Source organism: Protopterus annectens, chromosome 8.part1 (genome assembly GCF_019279795.1).
Source record: "Protopterus annectens isolate FY-2018-M chromosome 8.part1, PAN1.0, whole genome shotgun sequence".
NCBI lineage: Eukaryota > Metazoa > Chordata > Ceratodontiformes > Protopteridae > Protopterus > Protopterus annectens.
Genome location: NC_056742.1, coordinates 233,704,830 through 233,730,718, shown reverse-complemented (window position 1 = coordinate 233,730,718; position 25,889 = coordinate 233,704,830). Strand labels below are relative to the sequence as shown.

The window sequence follows — 25,889 nt, the reverse complement described above, 5'->3', positions numbered from 1 at the left end:
ATTCTTTTGTTATACCTGAGTTCTAGTCCTTAAACTCCTCACCCCTCCCCTAACCCCCCCCCCTCCCCTTTGCATCTGTCAAAATAGCAAAGTTGAGCTGTTTGCTGCTGTGATTGATAGATCACAGCAGGAGATAAACTTCATGTGCCAAGAATCCTGTTCTGAGTGATTATCCCTGTTTGTTTTTTAAGTTTTAGTAAGAAAAAGGTTGATCTTATTGGCCCAGAATTAGTGTGAGTTAACTTTTATCATTGTGTAGTCTAGATGGAGGAAGAAGCTAAGAGAGGGATCAAGTGAATGTGAAAAAGGTAGTGTTTTCTGTGGGGGTGTTTTGTGGCCATAGAAATGTAGAGAATTTTGTCTTTTTTAAGTTTCTGTTTGGTGACAAAAAAAAAATCATAGTTTTGTTTTTTCTGAAGCTGAGAAGGAGGCTTTTGTTAGAGATCTAGTGGGTTAGGGCTAGGAAATCTGACTGCTGGTTTGTCTGGAGGATGGATACCATGTTTTTTGTCTGAAATAGCATCATGTCATTTGCATAGAAAAGGGGGGAGAGCTGAGGTGGGTCAAGTGGAAGTTTATTTATAAAATGGAAAGTAGTAGAGGAGCAAGTGTGGAACACTGTTGTGTTCCTTTTGAAGTCTGACTGGAAAATCAAGGTATGAATTTTGACAGAGAAGTGGTGTTGGTGAGGACATTTTGAAACCAAGGCATAGGGAATCAGGACTTAATTATATCCATAGTAAGTGATGGAGAGGATGCAGTAATCAATGAAGCTGGAGGTTGAAGGTACCAGTGAGCTGGCCTCTATCAAAAGCTAATAGAATTTCATCAATGAGGGTCCATAGCACTGTGAGATGCCATGGCTGGTTATGGGACAGAAGGCTGTAGGAAGTGACGTATTGAGTGAGTTGAACAAAGGTAATTTTTTCAAGTAGTTTGCATATAGTGGGAAAGATAGAGATTGATCTGAATTGGGAAGTTTGGTGGCATTAGATAACTTTGAGATTAGATTGATAATGGCTATGTTCACATATTTGGCATAATATTTTACTATAGGCAGATACTGTAGATGTATTGCAGGGGGGTTGTGTAGAAGTCCCTGCTATGGCTGGTATATGAAGCAGAATAAAAACCATTTACACCTGGTGAGTTATCAGGTGTTATTTGTTTTAAAAGACGCTACCTGTCTTATGGTTAGATTTGTTTAAAGTGAAACTCAGGAATGTAGAGAGGTAGTTCTGGGGGAAGGGGGCAGTGTGAGTGTTTGATAGGATGAGTAGGTTGAAGAATTCAATGAGGTAATCAGAGGGACAGAATGTAGGAGTTACTTTTTTTGGGTTGTTTTGAATACCCCTTCCTGTATGTTGATTCACATCTTTCCAGAACTGTTTTGGTGATTTATCTATAAGGATTTTTGAAGCATTTTCTTATGTTAGCTTTTGCATTGTTTTTGAGTTGGATATAATTGCGGACCATTGTTAGGGAAAGTGGATGCTTCCATTCCTGCCATGCATCTTCTATAAGTTTTTATAAGGGGATTTCAGTTCAATGTTAACAAATCATTTCTTTTTGGGTTGTAGAGTTGAGAAATTAAAAATGTCCACTGGAGGGATCTAAATATAAAGATGAGAGCTTCTATTGTAGTATTAGGGTTGTTTAGGTTTAATAAGAAATATCAGTTTGGGATGGAGAGTACTTCTTTAAGTTTTTGATGTTTGAATCTGCATAGGCCTGAATAGGCTTAACTGTGGGGGAAATTTTGGTCATGTGGATATTGTGAAGCATATTGTGCAATGGCTACTAATAGAAGGAGAGTGGATAATAATGTTTCAGATTAGATTCAACAGCAGCCATTTTAAAATCATGTCAAACTACTTTAGAACTGAGTCATGATATAGAGTAAATTATTATCACAGGGATAAAAATCCAAAGCAGAATATTCCAGGGTAATTGTCACCACTGCTGTTTAGCTTTGCCCTTGACCCATTAAGCGGTTTATTTAATAGAATAGTCTATGTTATAACTTAACTTCCAAAAAACAACCTTGCCCAACGACACCCGATCTTCTTTTAGTGGATGATTTAAAGCTGTATCGGTTATTAAACAAGCCTCTGAAGGCTCAACTACAAATGAGCCAAACTGTCTCAAGTGATGTAAGAATGACATGTAGCCTTGCTAAATGTGCAAAACCAACATTTATAGTCGAACATCTGAAGGACAATAAATAAATAAATAACCTGGGACAGGAATGTGATATGAAAGAACTTAAACAAGAAGGTGTGTCAGCAATAAAATACGAAGCTTGGAAACAAAGCATTTGGGCTGCACTTTGATTTCAAGGAAAGTACTTTTAAAATACTGCACTAATTGTATTGTTTATTTTTGTTTTGTGTTTGTCCTGCATCTGGAGTTAAAGCTATTAATTGAAGGCATATTTTATAGCTGTAGTGCTTTATAGTTTGCAGTGCTTTTCAGGTGGTTTCTGTGCTGTTCCTAGGTGTTTAAGTCAGTTCTGAATGGGCTCTCATTTTATTGCATTTTTAATAGCGCTCTTCTGAATATGAAGCTACAGCTATTAATTGAGTTGCGTTTTACAGTATCCATTATTATTTTTCTGAGCTAAGTGGATTATCAACACTGTTCACATAATTCTGTGTTTTAGCCACTCTTTAAACAATATATATTGTTATTTTGGTAAGACTGTACGTGGATTAGCAGCATTGCTCATCTAATTCATCTAATTCTCTGTTTTAGTCACTTTTCAGACTTAAAACAAAAAGCCAGTTTTGGCCAGCTGTGTGACTTGTCATTAGAGTTTGTGGTAATTACACCAAGCCCCCTGGTATTTTGCATCACGTGAACAGTCAGCCATCTTAATTATTGAACTCCTGGAAGCTTGGAAGCTCAGAAACAAAACATTTGTACTACATTTTGCATCCAGAAAAGTGTGTTTAAACTACATTTAACATACTGAAATTGTCTTACCATTTAAGTCAGTCTTGCGTGGTTCTTATTTGTGTTTGTTCTGAATCCAAAGTTAAAGCTATTAATTGAAAACTTTTTTATAGCTGCATTGCATTATAATCTGCAATGCTTTTCATGCAGTTAATATGCTGTACCTACAGTAGGTGTTTGAATTCTGAGTGGGCTCTTATTTTATTGCACTTTTACTATCACTCTCCTGAATCTGAAGCTACAGCTTTAAATTGGTTTGGGTTTTACAGTTTCCATTCTTGTTTTTCTGCAGTCTTAAATGGATTATCAGCATTGCTCATCTAATTTCATGTTTTAGTTACTTTTCAGACTTAAAACAGAACAACAGCTTTGGCCATCTGTGTGAGTTGTAACTAGATGGTATAGTAATTAAACCCAGATCCCAATACTTTACATTATATGATCAGTCATCCAGCTTAGTCATAGGACTCTTGGAAGATTAAAAGCTTGGCAACAAAGCATTTGGACTACATTTTGCATCTAGGAAAGTAGATTTAAACTGCATTTTAAAATACTGCTCTTATCTTACCATTTAAATCAGTTTTATGTGATTCCTGTTTGTGTTTGTTGTGAATCTGAAATTAATCTACTAAGTAAAGGTATTTTTATAGTTGAAGTGCTCTATAGTTGTTGCCCACCAACTTGGAGGCTTTTGAGCTGTCACCCTCTACTATACTGTATATCTGACCTTGGAATTTCCTTTCAGTTTCATCTTCTATATACCTGGCCCTAGATGCTGTTCCCAATTGTAACTGTTCTGCATATCTTACTGGACACTGACAAATGAAACTGGGAAGACCCTCTCCTTAAACTGTTAGTGTGCTTCGAAATTGCCTTAAAGTGTTTGCTCCTCATTGCTGGTTTGTCTGTCTTTGAATCACCTTGTAATTACTTGTAGCTAGTTGTCTGTTTTGTTTCTGGTACATTTTCACTTTTGAGAACTGAAGTGTGTTTTTGCATTAAGAAGACTGTGATTGCAATTCTAGTGGCAATAGAAAGGTAACCTGGTCTATCCAAGTTGCAAGACACTCAGGGAGGCTTAAAGTGAGATCACTTCACTGGCCATAGGGTTTTTTGTTGGTTAAGTTTGACGACACAGTGGTAGTGTTGTCACTTCACAGTAAGAGGTTGTCTGGTTTGATTCTTGGCTGGGGTGCCTTCTGTGCAAAGTCTGCATGTCCTCCCTGTGTTCGTGTGGGTGTGCTCTGGATTCCTCCCACATTACAAAGACATGCGTCTGGAATGTTTCTCCCTTGGCCTCTGCTGAAAATTGCCTTTGTTCCAAGTTGGGCTTTCCCAGTAAGCAAACGTTAAAATAAAAAAAAGTCACTTTTTTTTTGAGTTTGCAAATTTGTAAATTCTGCTGCTCACCATGCAGTAGAGTTTATCAGTGTCTTGTATAGATGCATACACTGAGAAATGAAATTTTCTCTGCAAGACTTCTCCTGTAAACTTATCCAGTACTCATTTGTGTGAAGAGCAACCTGTTTGCATTCTGAGGATTATTGACACATGACTTCAGTCATACATAGCCCAGTTATAATTTCTACCCTCAAAGCGCCTAAGTTAACCTGCTATGCTACCCTTTGTAGTTGATCTTGAAACGACCTGACACCATGGATGGGCACTTTCTCAATTTTTCGGCTGCTTGGTAGATATGGGCATCCTGAGACAATGTTTGAATTATCTCATGTTCACTGACAACCAACTAATCCTCAGAGAAATGGATATAGCATGTGAGAGATGCAATTACACAATGTCACCAGAGGCAAGACCCGCACACACAAGCACCCAAGATACTAGTCTGATATCAGTGATGTAAGTATTGCACCCACCACACATAATAATGACCAAACACTGAGACCAACACATGTTAAGGCACTTAAAGGTAACCATTCTAATCCCCAAAGACCTCCTAGACATTTGTCCTAGAAACAGAATCATCAGCAAACCCAAAAGAGCTCCACCAAAACAACACCCAACACAACACATACAGACAAACCCTTTGGATCATCAACTATGAATCCCATAAGGCAAGCAAAAACATTATCCAACATTTTAATCATAGCAGATTCCCTTGTGAGACATACAGATGTCCCATTGACCAGGCTGAATAAGAAGAAAATTACGGTCAGTTATCTTTCAAAGGCTAGGATTTGCTAAATGACTGATCCACACTTGTCATTAGACCGCAATTACCAGTATGGCTCAGTCATAGTGTCGGTGTAAATGACCTAAGACATACCTCCCTGGACTATACGAAGTGAGACATTATGGATCTCTTGGACTATGTGTCCCTGGCTAGTAAATCCCTGGCACTGAGCAGCATTCTACCTTCATCATAGATGATGCTATGATATGAACAGAAGATGATTGATTTCAATACTTGTCTTAGTTTCTGCTGTCATTCCTAGGGGTATAATATTTGTCAGACCACTTTGCTTTGCCAAGGATGGTCTGCACTTGTTCCCCTCTAGGCTTTTGAATATTGGCTAAAACATTATCCTCCCCATAAGGCTTTTTTTAGGCAATGCCAGACTGACAAACTTTCTGACTTAGCAAAACCAACCCAAGGGACTCTATAGGTATTACTGCTCAATGTCAGGAGCCTAAACAAAAAACTCCACTCCTCCAGGCTCTCTTCATTCTGGAGAATGTGGATATCTGTGCATTTACTGGGACATGAGGAGAGCACCCCAGCAGTGCAGGGCTATAATGCTGTCCACATATTCAGGCCAGCTACCGCACAGGCAAGGACCAAATGTGGAGATGCCTCAATCTATATCAACAGCAAAGTCACCTCAAGACATGTCCACAAGATGACATGACCGAGATTCTCTGTGTCCATACTTCCACAGGTAAAGTCACATGTCATATTAGTGATGCAAACATCACAAACATGGGTCAATGCTGTACTCCTCCCTGGTGTTGGGTCATGTCTTAGAAAGTTAGACCACACAGATGTCTTCTTCATAATGAAAATCAATTCTGTGACCTTGGCTAACCCTGTAGCATTTAGAAACCATTCTAAGACAAATTTCCTACTACAAAGTGATAGCCTGTCAACATTTCAAGCCCCCTCCCCCAAGCCCTAAGAAGAGAGCTGTCTATGCAGAATTATTCACATAAACCCTGTACAATCATGTCAATAAATACACAGAGACAGCAGTGATTACTTAAAATAATACCAGAACTAACTCAAAAAACAAACCACACTGGTGTAATCCAAACATAAACAGGTTGTACAACAAAAAACAAAAAAGTCATAGCCAAGATTAGGAAGTGCTACACTGAGCATAATAAAAATACTCTCTTCAATCTAAACAAAACACAATTTAGAAGGCAAATTAAGTCTACTAAAGCCAAATTTGAGGTAAACACAAGGCTTTCTTTAACTATGTCTGAAACCTCATCATTGTGGAGAACTGATCATAAATGGAGCCACCTATGTGGAGGCAGAAGATATAGCTTGGGCTCACTCAACTTCCCTACCCTACTCCCCATTCCCACCCAGCCCCATATATACTTAATTTATACTCTATTCCCATTGATCACACCTGCTTTCCCCACCCAACTTCCTCCCTAATCTTCCATTCAGCAATCACTCCCTCCATACCTAAAACAACCTATCATATCAAATACTTGTACATAGTTGTACTTCACCTCCACTTCATTCAATTAATCATTCTACAACCTGCATACTTCCCTTGCCTGCCACACTATGTTTCCTAAACCTTACATTTTCTAACAACTCCCTACTAGGTATTCTTACCACTCCCTTTATCTATCTTTCCTCCATTGCCACCTCTTATCAATGCACTCTGACACACAGTTACTCCCTACCTACCCCCAAACCAATCACTATGCCACCTATTATTTCCATACTGCTACTTCACATTTTCATCCTTCTGACTACCTTGCACAAAATAAAAATATTCCCACTATCCACACCCCCCCCCCTTAAAACTAAAACAAAAACTTACTCCATTATAACCACTACATTTCTCTCAAATTACTCATTTTATACCTACTACTGTCAGGTGACATTCATCCCAACCCTGGACCTGACCTCAACTCCTCTATCTCAACTTACTTCTCTCACCCCCCCAATCTCCATCCCCAGCACAACTTCTCAGACTATCAAATCCAAATCCATCAAAACATATCTAGTCTGTCTATGAATATTCAAAGTATCATGAATAAAATCTCTCCTTTTTATGCTTGGATCTTACAACACACCCCGGATATTCTCACCCTTTCTGAAACCTGGCTTAAGTCTCACATATCCAATAATGAATTTCTTCCCTCAGGCTATAACATCTTACAGCAAGATAGATTAAAGAAAAAAGGCAGAAGTGTTGCTATTCTCTACTCTAATAAGCTCACCCTCTACCCTCTATCAATCTCTCCTCCAAACCTCCACCCTGCTGAAGTACTCATTGTCAATTGTAAACTAAACAATCAAAAGAAACTAGCTATTGCTTCTATTTACATCTCCCCCTGGGTAACAACATATCTATTCTGGAGTTCCTTCTATCCTGAATCACTCAGACTATCTCTTATGAAACAGTAATCTCAGGCGATGTTAACATCGACTGGCGTCCTGTTGACATCAATTCTCCGAACACCTCTATTAACCTCTGTGGCTTCTCCCAGGTAATCAATACCCCTAGTCATCTAAATAAACATTGCAACTCTGGTTCCAGTCTAGACTGGGTCCTCACCTCAAATCCTAATGTCTATCACAACCCCTCCACCCTACCCAATATGCTAAGAGACCACCATCCCACCTTCATACTTAGACTGTCTCCCAACTACACAAACTCCAGTAATATAAGGACTGCCATAAACTTTCTAATTTTAACCCAGACACCTTCAACCACTTGCTCTCCTCAATTAATTGGTCCTTCCTCTATAACCTCCCCCTGGAGAAAGCAGTCATAAAATTTAACAATATCTTTCTAGACATACTCAATTTCCTGGCCCCCATCAGGAAAATAAGAATCAAAAGTAATTTTGTTTCCTGGTTTACAAAAGCCACTTGAACCCTTATGAGCAAGAGAGATCGTGTGTGGAAAAAATGGAAAAAATCCATATCTTCCACTGATCTTCAAACCTATAGAGACCTCTGTAATCTAACAAACAAAGGTTACCCTTGACAAGCAAAACTTTTTTCAAAAACCTCTATGCAATTCCCACTCTAACCCCCAAAAATTCTGGCAATCTAGTAATAACCTACTACATCTTGGATGCCCCTCATCATCCAACCCATACCTTAATAGCTCTCCCACTGATACTGCTACCTTTCTAAATTCCTTCTTCACTGACTCTATCCGTAATCTAACCAAAAATGACACTATTAACTACCCCACTTCCCCTCCATCACCTCCAACAACCTCTTTTTCTTTTAAACCCTTCCCTAAACCCTATATCAAATAACTTCTTAGCAAACTTAAAACATGTTCTCCATCAGTTGCCAAGCTTCCTCCTCAGTTCCTAAAAATTGCTGCTAATTCTATTGCTTAACACATCTCTATATTGTAGAAGAATGTTTATGTCATACCTTTACACAAAGGTAGTATCTCAAATGTCTCCTCAAATTTCAGACCAATTGCCATTCTATCTCCCCTGTCAACAATTCTAGAAAAATCCATTCATAAACAGATCCTTGATCACCATCTGCTAGAAAATCTCCTAACCCCTACACAGCATGGTTTTCGCCCAAAACACAGTACAGCTACTGCTCGGACAGCCTTCACAAACTGTATTGTTAACTCTAGTAACAACAATAAGTTAGTCTCCTGACTGTTTCTGGATTTCTCCAAAGCCTTCGACACTGTTTCTCACAGGCTACGTCTATCCAGACTAAACTACCTTTAATGTCTCCAACTCTGCACTTTCTTGGTTTTCCAGCTACTTCTCCAATAGATTCCAAGCAGGTAAATGGCAATTTAACTTTTCTCCCTTCTTACCTGTACAAACAGGGGTACCCCAGGGCTCCATCCTTGGACCCCTATTATTTAATATCATTATTAATGACCTCCCATCTTCCTCTCCACTCTCTCCAGTTATACAATATGCTAATGATTCCACAATCATCTCCTGCTCTGACAATATCTCCCATCTTCACACCCACACCCAAGTGTCTTTGCACTCAGTCAAAAAATGGCTAACTTCCAACCAACTTCTACATAACCCTGAGAAAACTAAACTTCTCCTATTCCTCCCTAAATCACTCCAACATCATAAAGCTACCTTTGCTGTCTCCTCCTTAAACAACACTATCATCTCTGTTGAGCCTCACACAAAACAGGAGTTATTATCGATGACCAGCTAAAGTTCGATCTCCATACCCAGCAGTGTATTAAAAAGACTCATCAAATGTTAGGCCTGCTCTACAGGCATGAAAAATTCCTCACAAATGCTTCTAGGCTCTCCCTTGCACAAGCTTTCCTACTCCCCACCTTACTCTATGCAGCCCTGTTCTTACACACCTCCAATCCAACCTTCTGTGTAAATTGGAACTCACCTAAAATAAAATTGCATGATTTGCCTCAAACCACCCCTACTGGTCTTATCACTACCTAACTTTGAAAAACCTACAGTGGCTGGAATTTCATCATCAAGTCCTAATACCCCAGCTTCTCCTGACTCATTCTGTCTTACATGAACCTGCCTCCTGCCCCTCTCTCTCTTCCCTCTTCCATCCCTACACTCCCAACTGTGCCCTCCGTATCTCTCAACAGCATCTTCTGCAAGTATATGTGCTCAACAAAAATACTGGGAAACTCCTCTACAGCTACTCAGTGGCAAATGCCTGGTATAAACTAACACCTAGTGTTAGATGAATCCCAAACCTTAACTCTTTTAAAACAGCTCTAAAGGATACCCTTTTTAAATCATGGTCATGCTTATGCAATCACCCAACTTAACCCCATCTTCCCCTACTCTTGTACTCCTCTAATTCTCTTGCAGCAACCATCTCTGTTCCTCCTCTTACAAAGCTACTAATAGTTTTCTCACAGACTACAGCACTGTAGACATGTATAGTGATCTGTGCCTTGGGATTGTCTCCTGTATATAGTGCACATTTTTAATTTATCTGTTGACTTCATTTTGCATGCATGTGACCATTTTACTTCTCTTCTTAGTACTGTATGTAACTTTTGAACTCTAGTATGTTTTAAGTCGTACATGTTCTAGCATGTTTTTTCTCTATTTTATCATATTGTGAACTCTATATATGTTATAAACATATATTGTTAACTCTAAATGTTTTTGTTTACTCTGTCATTTGATTACTTTTGCTTCATTTACTACTTGGAGCTTTTCTTCTCAGGCCTCCAATGAAAAAGGGCTGCTGCCCAGAAGGACTAACCCAGTTAATAAATGTCAAATAAATACATAAATAAAAATATAGCAAACCTTTTGGCAGAAAAAATCAGCACCAGTTTTACCCCCCTCAGTCCCCTAGCCACGCCAAGAAATACCATCATCCAAAACACCCCCAACTATCACTAGGGAGCAGGTTATAGATGTGTTCTTTAAGACCAAAAACACAGCATTGATGGGCCCAGATAACATCCCATGATGCCTCCTAAGCAGCATGAAAAATGTCCTGTTGAGGCCGTTGGAGTCACTATTTAACCTTAGCCTCCAGACAGGCTTTGTACCATGCTAATTGGGAACTGCAGTGGTCATCCCTCTGTACAAGGGTGAGCTATGAATAGACCTTGGGAATTACAGACTTATAAATCTGATAGTTTTAAATGGAAAGCCATGGAAAACATGATCATGGACATGATTAATAAGGACATAGAAAACCTTCAAACACTGTATTTAACCCAGTTCATTTTTGTCAAGGGCATATAATGTGTACTCAACCTGTTGGACTTCTTTGAGAAAGTCATCAAGGCAATGGATGAGGGAAAATAATGCATACTGCCCACCTTGACCTGGATAATGCATTTGATACAATACCCCTCTTGGGCATTGTAAAAAACTCATTGATATACATATAAATCATTATGTTATGCACTGGATAGCCAGCTGGCTTTCAGATAAGACCCAGGAAGATATGATAGGAGAGACTACTTCCACAAAGAGGTCAGTCACTAGTGCAGTCATTCAGGGCTCTGAGCTGGGTCCACTTCTTTTTTGTATCTACTTCTCAGAATTCAAGGGCCTCTGGCTGTCCATGTTTGCAGATGATGCAAACTAGGAGCAGTCATAGAATCCCCTACCAAAACACTAATGTCCTACAGGAAGGACTAACATAGGCAAATGACTGCTGTCAAAGCCATGGCTTAAAGCTCCATGCCAAGAAATATATAATAGCATCCTTTGGGAAGTCGGCCACCCTAGGAAATTACATCATTGCTAGAATACCCCTAACAGTAGAACCAGTAGTCAGAGATTTGGGTATGTATGTAGACAGTAAGCTGACTTTCGACTAACACATGTCTAAGGCAGTAAGGAAATGATTCTACATTGCTCAACTTATATGCAAGGGCATGACATTGAGGTCCAAGGAGGTCATTGTTCCACTGATTTCAGCCCTTGTCAGGCACATCATTGAGTACAATGTCCCCTTTAGTATGTATCTGACCAGGCACATGCAACAACTGAAACATCCACTGAGGTTCCTCAGAAAGAGAGTGCAGGGTGTAAACAGCATGTCCTATGCAAATCACCTCAAAGCCCTGTATCTGTACTCTATATCCTACAGACTGCTGAGACAGTATCTATGCCTGGCATACAAGGCATCCTTGGATCCCTCTCTGATGGACCTTTTGCATAGCCACAAAACAAATAGCATGAGAATTACTTGATCTATGGATTTCAACTTTGCTTGCAACATAAATAGGATATGTTGGAGGGATAGGTATGTGCCTCACAGAATTCTTCTATTCTGGAACAGGCTTCCCATCTATGTGAAGTAGAGCTCTTCCTCAGCCCTATTCAAGAGAAACCTGGACCAGTGGATAAGAGATCAGAAATACACCCTGTATCTATCACCTATGTCTTTAATGGATAGAGGGAGCCTGTAAATCTTGTCCTAGCTAACATATTCCCCTTAAAATAACCTCTTAGGCATATAAACTTATTGGATACAATTGGGATGCTTGACTAGGCTTATAAAGGCCCCAGTGGTCATTGGCCTAGTATATACTTATGACCCTATGAGAACAAAGCTTAGTAAAGAATATTTTATAATACTAAGCTAATATTGAAAATTGCCTTGACATCTGGGAAAAATGTTCAAGCTATAAATCAGCTTGTTTTTCCTGTTATAACTCACAGCCTCATTGTGATTGACTGGCCCCAAAAAGCATTGAATCAGATAGACAAGAAAACAGAAAAAACAGTTCATGTTTATCAAATGGTATATAAAAACTTGTGCCTATATATCCCCTCATTGTGAAGGAGGTATGGTCGTCCTGGAAAATGACTATATCAGTAGAGCTGCCATTGTGGGATTGCTTACATATTTACTGACATCATCAGATCCAAATACAGTGAAAGTTCTAAACTATTAACAAAACACGTCTAAGATGACATTGTTGTTCCAATTTGCAGAAGCATTTCAGAAAGGAGCAGGGATAGAACCAATTAAGAAGTAGGCAAAAATCAGGTGTTAACAGAAAGTACTAAAAAAAAAAAAAAAAAAAAAAAAAAAAGCTTACAGTTATACTGGCAAGTATAGAGAGCTCTTGAAACAGCAACATATTAATCAAGATTTGACACACAAATGGCCTAGGAAAGGTGAATTTAAACAAAAAAAAAGGTTAATTATGGCAGCTCAAGGTTGTGGACTACATAAAGATCGCTTTACAAGGTCTATAGAAAAAGTGGGGAATGCAGACAAATGCAAGGTCTGGAGTACAGAGCTATAAACAATTGCAAATCGTGTTGTTGGTAGTGATGTACTTATGGCTGAGGGTTTGTATACTGAAAGGCACAATAAGAGTATTGTTTTTGGGTTTGTGCAAATATTACAACATACTGGTAGCTGAGAAGCACTGGAAACATGAACCGCAAACAATTACTGAAAATGAAAATGTTCTGAACACATGGAGTCATGTAATATCAAGAGTTAAGAAAGCAGAAGCAAGAAAATTATATATAGTAGGCAAAGAAAAAGGGCAAAAGTAACATTAATCATTGAAATAGCTGCATATAGCAATAATAGTGCCCTACATATTGAGAGACATAAAGTCGTAAAATATCAGGATATGTTGAAACTCCAGATGAACTACAGAAGGAGGCAAATATGGATACTTTGCAGGTGCTGAGTCTTAAAAAATATCAAAGACTGAAGCAATACTGAGCTCATGAACTCAGGAATTGAATCTATTCTAATATTTGTGTTATGAATGCAAAACCTTTGAATAATTTAAAAACAAGACAACTATATTGTACATATCCTACCCCTGTACCTCTCAACTGTACAGATTTTCACAGAATGTCCAGATATTTGCTTCATATTGTTGGTCAATTTTTCATAACATTGTGGTTTTCTGGCAAATTAGTGGTAAATCATTAAAGATTGAAGTTAAAAAATAATAACAGACATTTGAGTTTCAGACTCCATACACATCATGAGATCCATGCTATATTTAAAACTTGTCCCTATTTTTTATGAGTTCCATGATGATACTTTCCATGGCCTTACAGACCAGGCTCATCAGGCTAATAGGGCGATAGTTCCCGGGATCAGTGGTGGCTCCCCCTTTGTGGAGTGGGATAATTGTTGCTGTGCACCATTCAGTGGGCACAAAGCCTGATGTGTGGCTATGACTGAACATGGTGCTTAGGTGGGGAGCCAGTTCATTCTGAAGTTCATCTAAAACGCAGCCTGGGATGTTGTCCGGTCCCATGGATGCTGTATTTTTGGCTTTAGAGAGTGCAACATTTACCTGCATAATTGTGATTACAGGGACTCTGCATTCTTCCTGTATAGATATAGGCTCTTTAGGGGGTGAGAGGGGGGTAAAGTTAGCACTGAACCTATCTGCCAGGATGTTGGCAATATCAGTTGGTTCTGTAATTTTTGTGCCGTTGTGCTGTAACTCAGAGCAGATCTGGGTATGGCCATTGAGATTCCTAACATAGCTATAGAATGCTTTGTGGCTGTCCTTAGAATCAGTGGCAATTTTGTTTTCATAGCTAGCTTTGGAGGATCATATAAGGGATCTTAGCTTCTTACTGAGGCTGACCAGGGAGCTCCTCCACTCATGGGATTTTACTCTCTTTGCAACAGTTTCTTCCTTCTGTTGTAGAGTTTATGGCAGGGGACCACCACATTGGCTTCTTTTTTTTGGAAGATAGCATCTTGGTTCTGTTCAGTATAGCACAATCCATGCACTCGTGTAAGTGCTTATAGAGTGGATTTGTGTAGGATTCAGCAGTCGTAACTGTATTGTCCATCTGCATGGGTGTCATGAAGTTCACCACTTCTGTCTTAAGAAGCATGAAGTTGGCTTTGGAGAAATGTTTTACTGTGGTTTCCTTAATGAGGGGTGGGGGTGGGATGTAGATACCTATGGTGATTAGCTTATGGTTGGATCTGAGCAACAAGGAGTTTGCTTCAGGTGTGGCACACCGGTCACACATGTTGGTAATGACTACGTCTAGGATGTTGTTGTCCCTGGTGGGGGTGTGGATAAGTTGATCCAGGGCATTAGAATTTATGAATTCCAGAAAGCGTTGAGCGAAGGAGTTGGTACATGAGTAGTTTTCCCAGTTAATGGTGGGGTAGTTGAAATTGCCTATTATTAGGGTGTTTGATTGAACCCTAATATTTTCCAGTATATCAAGAAAAGAGGAGTGGGAATCCTGGGGCATGGTGGGGGATCTGTAGCAAGCTACGATTTGGATTGTAGATTTGCCCAGAGTTAGTTGCACTTGGATAACCTCAGATGCATTATGTTGAACAACTACCCTGAAGGTGTGGATATCCTTAATGAATATGGACACACCTCCACCTTTGGTGTTCCGGTCCATGTTAGATGGCCGAAAAGTGTGGTATGAGTGATAGCCTGGTAATGGAGGGGTGCACTCTGAAGCCTTGAACCAGGTCTCAGTCACTGCACAGATATTGATGTTCTCCATTTTAAGGAGTGCCTCAAGGGAGTGTATTTTGAGATTTAGACTTCAAGCATTGAGTAGTATTACCCTCAGTTTTTGCTTGCCTGTTCCTGTTATGGTGGTAAATTTGTCATTTGTACCTTGCCTAAAAAATACACTATATGGGTGCAAGAGCTTTAGCCAGTATCCAGAATCCCAGGGGTGACAGGTGCATGCCATCTCTGGAAAAGCATCATGGTCTGTTAACCATGTTGTCCCAGGCAGACAGATACTGGATCCCCTTAGAATGACACCAGAATCTTAGCCAATTGTTGAAGTCACTCATTTTGTCTTTATACTGGGGTATCGTTCTGGGCAATGGCAGGATGCTACTCAGAGCTAGGCTCATACTCAGAGCTAGGCTACAAGATCAGAGAGCTCTTCCATGTCTCTTTTTTTGTAGTCCAGGGAGGTATGTCTCAGGTCGTTCACACCAACATGGACAATGACAGAGTCATAGTTGTACTTGTTGTGGAGTGACCAGAGTGCATGGGTTATGTGGTGGATCCTGGCACCTGACAGGCAGCTGATAGTAACCTTCTCTTTGTTTAGCCTGGTGAGTGGAACATCAGTGTGCCTGACTATAGAGTCACCTATGACTAATGTGTTGGGTACATTGTTTTGCCTTATGGGCTATGGCTGAGTGGCACACTGAGTATGTGGGCTATATGTCATTTGGGTAGTGTTGGGGGGGGGGGTTGGTTGTGTTTCTTCTTTGGAGGTCTCTGTTGCTTGAGCAGATTTTTATTGAGGGCCTCCGCCGCAAATGTTTTTGTGTTTCTATGTGTGGATTTTGGTGGTGTAGGTTTAGCAGGACTATGTGATGAGTGTGGTGTGGTGCAAGTGTTTACCTTCTCCTCTTGACTGTCAAGTTCAGTCTTGGATGGAGAGAGCTTTACCTTCAGTTTGGCTAGAGTTGCAGTGTTGGGTGGTAGGAGGAGAGGGTTGTCTGTGTACATGAGGCAATTGCTTCATTGCCCCAAGATGCCCAGATTCATCAGATAGACAGGAGAGAACACTGGGAGCTGACCCTTGGACATGCCTGAATAAAAAAACAATTTTCCTCTAGACAAGTGAGAAAGGTGAGTACAAGAGCTGTTTTTCTCTAAGCAAGTGAGGAAAGTAAGTACAAAAACTATTTTCCTCTAGGTAATGAGGAAGGTTAAGTGCTATAGTAATTTGTAGCTTATTTAGTGCTTACAACAAGTTATGAACAAGTGCTGAGCATGAATAAGCAAATTCAAGTGCTAAAACCAAGAATCTGTATCTGATGTAGACTAGTTACAGGAAAGAAACAAGTGTAAATGTGGCTTTTAAATCAGAAAGTTGAGATAGAGATGGAAAAATTGCCCAAATGGCCAATAACTGCAATTTCTGGCCAGAAACCACTCCTTATGTGGTAGATAGGTTACCTAGTGCTTACCACTTCCACTGATAAGCTAGAAGGCTTCCCTCCAACACAGAAAAAAGCTTGGGGGGCTCGGGAGCTTACAAACAGTCCTGGATACAGCAAATATGTATCTGGACTTGACTAGCTAGAGGAAAGGGTGGAAACAAGTGCAAATGCGGGCTTTTGAATCAAAGTTGAGAGAGAGAGAGATACAAAAACTGACCAAATGGCCAATAACTACAATTTCTGGGCCAGAAACCACTCCTTATGTGGTAGATAGGTTACCTAGTGCTTACTACTCCCACTGATAAGCTAGCAGGCTTCCCTCCAACACAGACAGGCTTGGGGGGCTCAGAAGCTAACAAACAGTTCTGGATATAGCAAATCTGTATCTGGACTAGACTAGTTACAGGAAAGGCAGCAAACAAGCATACATTTTTTTGTTACAGTTAAGCAGAACACATGGATATTCCAGCAAAGTTTTTTTTTTTTTGTAAAAGAAAGGGAGAAGGGAGAAGCAGAAGGTGAGGAAACTAAGTGGGTTGGCCTTCTCAAATGTTGTCTTTGCATTAGGTAGACTGAGCTAATGACACTACACTGACAGGAGTGTCCAAGAGAAAAAAATTACAGTAGGGGTAGTCAACTGCAAGCCACCAACTATAAGAAAAAGACACCAACAGGCATGAGAGGGAGGGTGGGGAACAGCTCACAATATTCAATGAAAGAAATAACAGAATTACAGACAAAAACACTATATTCACTGAACAATTAAATATAAAAATAAAATGCAATACTATCTTTAACACTGCAAGTTTGTACTTATCCCAGCTTGTAATGCAATTGATTGTAGGTATAAAGCAGCCAGCCAAACAGCTATTGCTGTATCTACTTCTCTGAAGTACAGGCTATCACAGAAGGACTTTGGCTAATGAAGTTCTCAGAGGACTGCAAACTAGGAGCCATAGTCAAGTCCCCAAATGATGTGGACATCCTACAGAAGGGCGTCACTGAGACAGATGCCTGGTGTCAGAGCCATGGCCTCAAGCTCAGTTCCAAAAAGTGCACTGTGATCCCCTTTGGAAAAAACTCTGTACCCATGAACTACTACATAGGCAGCAGTCTACTTAATGCCGAATGTGTGATAAGAGACCTTGGGACCCAGGTGGACAGTAGTCTCTCCTTTGATAATCACATCGCCACAGTAGTCAGGAAATCCTTCTAAGTGGCACACCTCATCACAAAAGGGTTCTCATCCAGGAAAAAAGAGGTAATTGTTCCCCTCCTCTCAACACTCATTAAACCCATTATAGAGTACAACACCCCTTTTGGAATGTACCTCACAAGACATCTGCAGCAGCTGGAAAGGCCACAGAAGTACCTCACAAAGAGGATTACTGGCCTCAAACATATGCTTTACTCTGACCGTCTCAAAAAACTCCAGCTTTACTCTGTAGCATATCACCTACTCCGAGGTGATCTCTGCCTAACATAAAAGCTATGTCAAACCCAGAGCTGTTAGACATGCTGAACCTAAAGAAATCTCAATCCCTCTGAGCTACACGCTCTAGGGACCTAAACCTTGTCACCACAATAAACAGGACATGGTGGAGGGATAGATTCCTGTCCCAGAGACTTCATATACTCTGGAACAAGCTACCCATCTATGTCAAGCAAAGTGTCTCATTAGCACTCTTCAAGAAAAATCTTGATGAGTGGATGGGAAATAGGAAATACACCCCAGGGATCACTTCTGTAGCTCTGCTCGACAGGGGCACAGGAAAATAACTTTCTTGGGTGACGTAAGCCAGAGAAACATATTGGTTAGGCTTACTTAGGCCCTTGGGCCAATAGCCTAGTACCTACCTATTAACCTATGAAGCTATTTGTAGGCCTTTGCCCCACTTTTATTCATGGCTTTGTCCAGATTTATTGTTCTAACAGGCTGAGAGGTATGCTTACCCGACAGCTTCATAAAACTGGTCTACTCATACATGTGGGAATAAACAAATATTTACTTTATATTTTTGTATTTATAAGGACACAACTATAACTTACCTTTCCCGGTTGATCATTTTCACAAACAAAAGGCTCATACTTGTATGCAAATTCTGGAGCATTGTCATTTATGTCGAGAACATTAATAGCAATCATGCTGCTGCCTGTCTTTCCATATATATCTAAAATGTAAATGACATAATTTGATTATAAGACAGCATTTATTAAATATGGAAATAAAAACAAAATATGACTTTGCTTGAAATGCAAGTTGGAAAGATAAATCATTCCCTCACGAGAATGTTAAGTAGAGAATATGTCTTGTTAATTAGCAGACAAAACTTTCTCAATAAATTATGAAAATAAAATTAATAATTGCATACTCAGTTTTACCATTTACAAAATCAGACTAAGAGTAGCATATATCCCATGAATGCAAGTAATGTAACAAATGACAACTAAGATTTGTAGTGGCCATTAAGACAAAACATGCGTGTGTGTGTGTGTGTGTGTGTGTGTGTGTGTGTGTGTGTGTGTGTGTGTGTGTGTGTGCGCGTGTATATGTCCACATCTGAGAGACAGTGATTACTCATTTTAGCATATTAATAACTTTGATGTAGTTCATTAAAACAATATAACATTTTTTTAAATTAAACACATATCCAGGTAAGTGAGAAATGTAGTGAATCTCACATCCACTGGTGTCAATAAAGTTCTGATAGCTTAGTACTAAGAAGGAGAGTGGTATCCATTGAAGTGTACACACAATATTTTTGTGAAAGCACTTTGTCATGAAGAAGTGTAGCTGCAAGTAAAAGACAAGCTTAAGATACCCAGTTTGTTCCTTAAATATGCACTAAGCTACTTGGAAGTCCTGTCCAGATATTCTATCAAAATCTAAGAAAGTGTTATTTATTTGTAGAACAATTTAGAAGCACTTGCAAATATTCAAGATATTCTAGGCACAAGCAAGTTTTTTGAGAATTTTCTGTCAGCTTTTTGTTTTAGCTGCTTTACAGTGAGTTTTGAATGGGAAAATATTGTTAAACACTCAAAAATCTGAGGTTGTTTACTAAAATGAATCTCATACTTTATTTTCCTGAAGCAAGTAACAATGCCTTATGATGTTTTTATAATGTTGCTAAACATTATTAGTGGTGATATCTAAAACAATGCCACATTTTTATTATTCCACATAATGCTACTTTAGTTTCCATGTTCTAAAAAGTACAATTCTGTCAGTCCTGTGTCAGATTCATAGAGCTGGACATTGAGTTTGGATATTTCACAAGCTGTGGGGGGGGGACTGATTTACTCAATTAATAATTCAAGAAATCACTTGGACGTGTAGATCACCATGGCTGGCCTCACCACATCACTGTAGTGAACATGACCAAAAGGTCATGTTCAACTACCTAACACAAACTGGGCATCTGGGGTTGGAAGACCCATAAGACACCAGGGACTACTCGATATTTAAGTGCCATAACAGTACCAACATCATTACATGGAAGAGGGGGTGGGGTGAAACATTAGACACAAGGGATTACTCTACAGTTAAGTGCCATAATGACAATGACTTCAGTACAGCGATTGGGGGTAAAGGGAAAATTCTGAACACCAGGGATTATTCCACATTTAAGTGCCATAATGGCATCAACTTCAGTATGGGGATCAGGAAGTGGAGAGAAACATTATACACCAGGCATGCTACAATTTTGTCATAATGGCACTTACAGCAGTACAAGGATCAGGGCTGGAGGGAGCCACTAGCCACCAGGGCAAGAAGAATTGTGCCATAATGGTACTTTGACTACTACAAGAATTGTGGGGGAGGGGGCACTAGCCAACAGGCATGGAGGCTATGGGGTCTATATTACGTTATCGATTGCTTAGCTTGTCGAATGCCTAAATGTCGATAGCTAAAGGTTGAAAACTGAAAATCTCAAACGGCCAGTTAAGCGAATTCTTTCTCCAGGAAAGAATTTGCTGGCCATTGTCGGGAATTTGCCCTTTCCCCAATGTAGTGCGATCTCAGAGTTGGTATATTTAGTTGGGGGTGTGTGGGGTGCATAGCCCCACACATTGGGGGGTGAAGTCTCCCCACTTTTTTACGGGCTGGAAGCTTGTGTTAGTTTGGCATGGTCAAGCTAATTCTTTCCCTGTGAAAGAATTCACTTAACTGGCCGTGCAAGATTTTCAGTTTTTGACCTTTAGCTGTCGACGTTTAGGCATTCGACAAGCTAAGCAGTCGATAAGGTAATATAGGCCCAAGGCTATGATGTGTTTGCGTGTGTGTCTTTGTGTTTGAAAGTGTATGTGTGTGGGGGGATGACTGGGGGAATACCATACCTACACATGCAGCAGTTTTCTGCATACAAATTAGCCAATGATAAAGTATTTCTTCATCATGGCAAATTTTGCTGGATCTCAAAATAAAGTATCATCAAAACAGGGCCTTTTTAGTGCAAGCTGAATGGCTCACACTAGGCCTTTAAATAAATTTCTGAGTACGTGTATTCCTTTTGCAATATTTTTTTATTTTCATTATTTTTTTTCTTCAGTAGTTTTGTTTTTTTTGAAAAGCTGATTCAGTATATTTTAATTTGCTGCTTGAGTATAATCTGTGATTAGACTTAAACCCATTTAAAGAAAAAATATTTATTTATGTGTTATTGAGGATACATAAAAATCTGAATACCAAACAAGTGAACAACCTCTTTTAGGGAAAGTTGAGATGCACATCATAAAAGGCAGTTTTATAGTAAATAAAAATGAATGATATAGTTGGAAATATGTTTATAGATAAATATATTTAATTTCATGTTAGTGAAGATACATAATATATGCAAATTGCCAAACAGTTGAACAGCCTCTTAAAGGGAAAGCCAAAGTTTCTAGCACAGATCTAACAAACTAAAAATAATGCATATAGTTGATGTAATTTTATCTTACATTAATAATGATTATTTTTTATCTTAAAACAAATGAAGTAGTCCCAGTTAAGGAAATTATCTGTTTTACTCTGCATTTCATATGGATGCCCCAAATAATCTGTAGATGGGATTTAGACATTGCCATAAAAGTGAGAGCACAGAATCTAATTGCTTGGATGCATATATACATGTGTGATTATGGGTCAAGTCTGAAAGATTACATAGCCTGTCTGGCATAAAGTCATGAAAAATCTAGATCATGTCTTAATATGTTCAGTCTTGTATTTAACATCTTGGAGTTTTGCTTTTTATTTTAATCGTGTCTAGTAACAGATTTTATTCTGCAATTACCTATTGTATATGCCATTGCAGCCCTCTTTTGGTTCTAGATTTACCCTAGTATTTACCTATGAAACCTATAAATTCACAAGGACTTGTTTATTAGACCTGTAGTAGCTTGGGAAGTAATGGATTGCCACTTGATAAAAATGTTTATTCATATAGTTAAGCCTAGTGCCTTTTATTTCATAATTTAGTAAATATAACTCCTAAGGTGGTGCTAGCCTGTATGGTTACAGGCCATTTAAGAGTTTTTTTTTAAGAGACAGTAGGAAGATCTGAAGGAAATATATGATTACAACATCTGTTTCCAGCAAAATGGGTTTGGGTCAAACATCCTTGTCATGAAAATTACAGAGATGTATCAATAGAAGAAAGTCTACCAGGTACATAAGCTAAAAGCTACTCTGTGTTTACACTATACACTGAGTTGCAGAGATTCATAAATATACTACGTGCTGAGTTGTATAGAACCATAAACATAAGACTATAAGAAACATGGGTATGGTTATGCAAAGCACTATTATGTGTGACAGGAAGGGACACATACATATTACAGGTGTATGTAAATATAGCTCACCATGGTTATATAAACATATGAAGTCTGGCAATGTGACTAATTTACATACACCTTTACACATATGCACACAGTCAAGCAGCAAAATACTTTGACGGTGTAACAGACAGTTGCTGATTAAGTACATTTTAGCCAATCAGACGTGTGGAATAACCAGAAGCAGAGGCCTAGTTGGGTACTGGTAAGTGAGGCAGGGATTTGTCTGACAGGTAAATTGAGGTCAGTAAAATTTCAGAAGTTGGGCGATGTTAAAATAAGAGCAGTCATGAGGACATAGACCTCTCAACTGTACCTATTTTGGAGGTATGAACCTATTTTCAGGACTAATTTACCCCTTCACATAATGTACCTATTTTTAGAGGTATGTGTCTGTTTTCAGGCTTGATTTCCCCCTTCACATGATTTTCTATGCCCCCATATTGCATATGATGTTGAAGCTGTTTAGTACATAACAGACCAGACTAAATGACCAACATACTGGCTACAACTACAATTTAAAGAAAGAGGACTCACATGTTATATCTCTCTTTTTCAGAAGTAAAAAAAAAAATGACTTTCTAAGATATATTTTTGTAATGCCATTTGCTAAAGTCTACAGATTTATACTGTCTTTGGTAATATGCTTATATATATTGTATCATTTTTGTTACTCTCAGTTTTTTTAAAGTTGTCCTTTTGGGTAGTATCCCTCAATCCTTTTTAAAGTAGGAGGAGTTAATACCTACCCAGTATTAAATTGTAAGCTAATTAGGTGTCTAGAGTTTTTGCCTGATGTATCTACTGGCCTGCAGGTTGAGAGATACTTTAAAGCATGATATCTTAGATGAGGTGTTAAGAAATCTGAATTAAATATTTTACCATAATACTATCACTATATAGCAGGTCTTTCATGAATAGGATCCTAAAGGTTTTAGTTCTCTATCTACTACAAAAAAAAAAAAAAAAAAAACAGAAACAAAGAAGAGATGGAACAGAGAAAAAAAAATGTTAGCTATTATCCATGCAGGTAAAATCAACTTAGTGAAAAAAATTAACTGCAAAATAACTGGAATAGGGCCTTCTTCTACTATTTGTAACACAAATGAAAAGCATATGTTTCCTTCAGACTTATTCTAAATTTCTTTCAAGGGATTTTGTAAGAATGAATCATATCTGGAGAGGATCAGAGTTGCTGGTGGCATATCTTGAAGTGTTGGTATTGGATACATTAAACAAATATGACATGGCAGTGTGTTTTTAGCTATTAAAAAACTCTCTACTTGTGTTCTTGAGTGTAAGATCAGGAGCTCTGTGACATTGTTGATATCTACAGATTGCAATCAGTGAAATAATGAATAGTTTAAGGACATAGAGCTCTGAGCCAATATCTTGCTTACAAATCTGTTCACATTAGCTCAAAAATGTTTATTAACTTGCTGCCTCATATTATTATTCAGATTCTGTGCTACTCATTCTGTACAACAGATAGTGCAACTGCAGCAAGAAAGAAGGATAGTTTGTATATGTTAACTACTGTTAGTTTGTAAGAGGGATACACAACTCAGAATATATCAAAATACATTAAATAAGGCTGAAAACTCTTAATTTCTCATGATTGTGTATGTAAGGTATGTCATAGTTTATGTCCAGCCACATAAGTAAAGAAATGTGATTTTTTTAAGTCATCAAGTCTATACCATACTCTTATCTATCACACTCTTTACTTCAGATTTCTGATGTTGCTGGCTTCCTAATCAGTTTTTTCTTCATTTACCAGGGCACGTATCATGCCTTTTCAAAGCTAAACACTGTACATGAAAGAGTCATCTCCTGTGGGACAGTACTAACTTATTTTAGGTTTTATGTGTATTTTCGGTGACTTGTGCTAATGCTTATGTGTAAAAGACATTCTTGTTGTTGTTGTGTCTTTCGGCTTTTCCCGGTTAGGGGTCACCACAGCAGAACTCCATTCTGCTAATGATTAGCAGTAGATTTTTATGTGCCGAGTTGCCAGCTCTGACGCACAACCTTCAACGAAGGTACGCCCATTCACACATGTCTCCACACAGAAGACGCTCAAGCTGAGAATCGAACAGGACAACGTCTTACGGTGAGGCGACAACGCTACCGCAGCACCACCACCGCAGTCTTCAAATCAATTTTACAACATTCATGGCCGCATATTATGTGGAAGTAACAGCAAATTTTTGGAAATATTGTGTCACATTTCTGATTTATTTCAAACAAAATTAACATATACCCTTTAAAATACATTTCTATGCTGCATCCATGAGTTAGTCAAGTTCTGGAACAAACACCTATTGAATGTGAATGCTCAGTTCTAGTACTACATGGCCATCTTTCCTCAGACAATCAGTGAACCTTCTGACAATGGTCATTTTGCAGTCTGTTTACACAATTGTAATGCACATTGAAACAGTTTTTATATAACTATCTCATAAATGCATATCTGTATGCACACTAATTACTTACTGGTGTTGTCATACTCTTTTGCCAGTACAGTTATATTATGCCAGGTATGTGTCTCTCTGTCAAGTGTCTTTGAAAGTACAATTGTTCCATCCTGTGTTATGGAAAAAAAATCTCCAGTGCCATGGGTGCTTTTTATGGAATACCTGAAAAAAATGAATGATTATAATACATTTCACATTCCTTAACTAATAAAACTAAGTTTATGAGCATGTACTTTTATCAGATTAGGCAAATATAATTAGAATATCTTTAGAAGTATAAACAGCAAAAATGAAAACCCGGTTTAAGAAATGCATACTCATGAGGAGAGATAAAGTACACAGACAAATTGTTGAAAAGAGCTGATATAATGAATAACATTTTGTTTTAATTATTGATGACAAAACACACAAAACACACAAAATGTCTATGGAATAGCTGATATTGTCCTCAAACAGGCAGTATAACATTTATAGAATTTTGGAACAGAGAAGCTTAAAGTATACTAAATAATTAAATAATCAATTTCAGAGGTGTAGTCAGATATTTGTACTCAGACCTAATGTTGCTGCCCCCACTACCAACCTACCACTTTAAAAATGTACTCAACCCTCGAAATGCTAACCCCTAGACATATAAGAAGAGGCATGCTGTTTTCAACTGTTACCACTTATAGCCATAAAAAAGCAGGTTTTAGAGGTGTACTCCTTTTGCACAAGAATTCTTTGCATACTTCTATACTACAAGTATTCATTTACACAGTTCTAAACATTCTGTGCTTTTTGAGTGTTGACATCTCCAACAGATGTTTGGAAAAGTATGCCTAGCTACACCCTTGAATGTACTCTCCTAAGTCGGATGTTGTTTTACATCTATATATGGGAAGTATTAGCAAATCATAAGGACTTCAGTAGCAATTAAAGTTTGTCAAGGCAATACAATTTACCATTTTAAAGAAGTACATTGCTGTAAAAGTAAGATACAGTGCAGTCTCTGCCTCCATTGTTTCTGTTAATGGTGAAAAGCCGGAATTAAACTCTCAGTTCTGAGTCTGAAAAAAGTCACATACCAAGGGCAG

The 25,889-nt window shown here is 38.6% G+C and overlaps 1 protein-coding gene across 2 annotated transcripts in view; it reads right to left on the bottom strand.

The window, feature by feature from the left end:
- CDH5 (cadherin 5) overlaps window positions 1–25,889 on the bottom strand; it is a 452,074-nt gene that overhangs the window by 53,667 nt on the left and 372,518 nt on the right. For both annotated transcript variants that reach the window (XM_044081819.1, XM_044081818.1), the window contains exons 8-9: window positions 24,833–24,975; window positions 18,569–18,690 (exon numbers count right to left, since the gene is read on the bottom strand). In XM_044081819.1, the coding sequence (XP_043937754.1) occupies window positions 18,569–18,690; window positions 24,833–24,975 (265 nt within the window). The remainder of the gene's footprint in view (window positions 1–18,568; window positions 18,691–24,832; window positions 24,976–25,889) is intronic.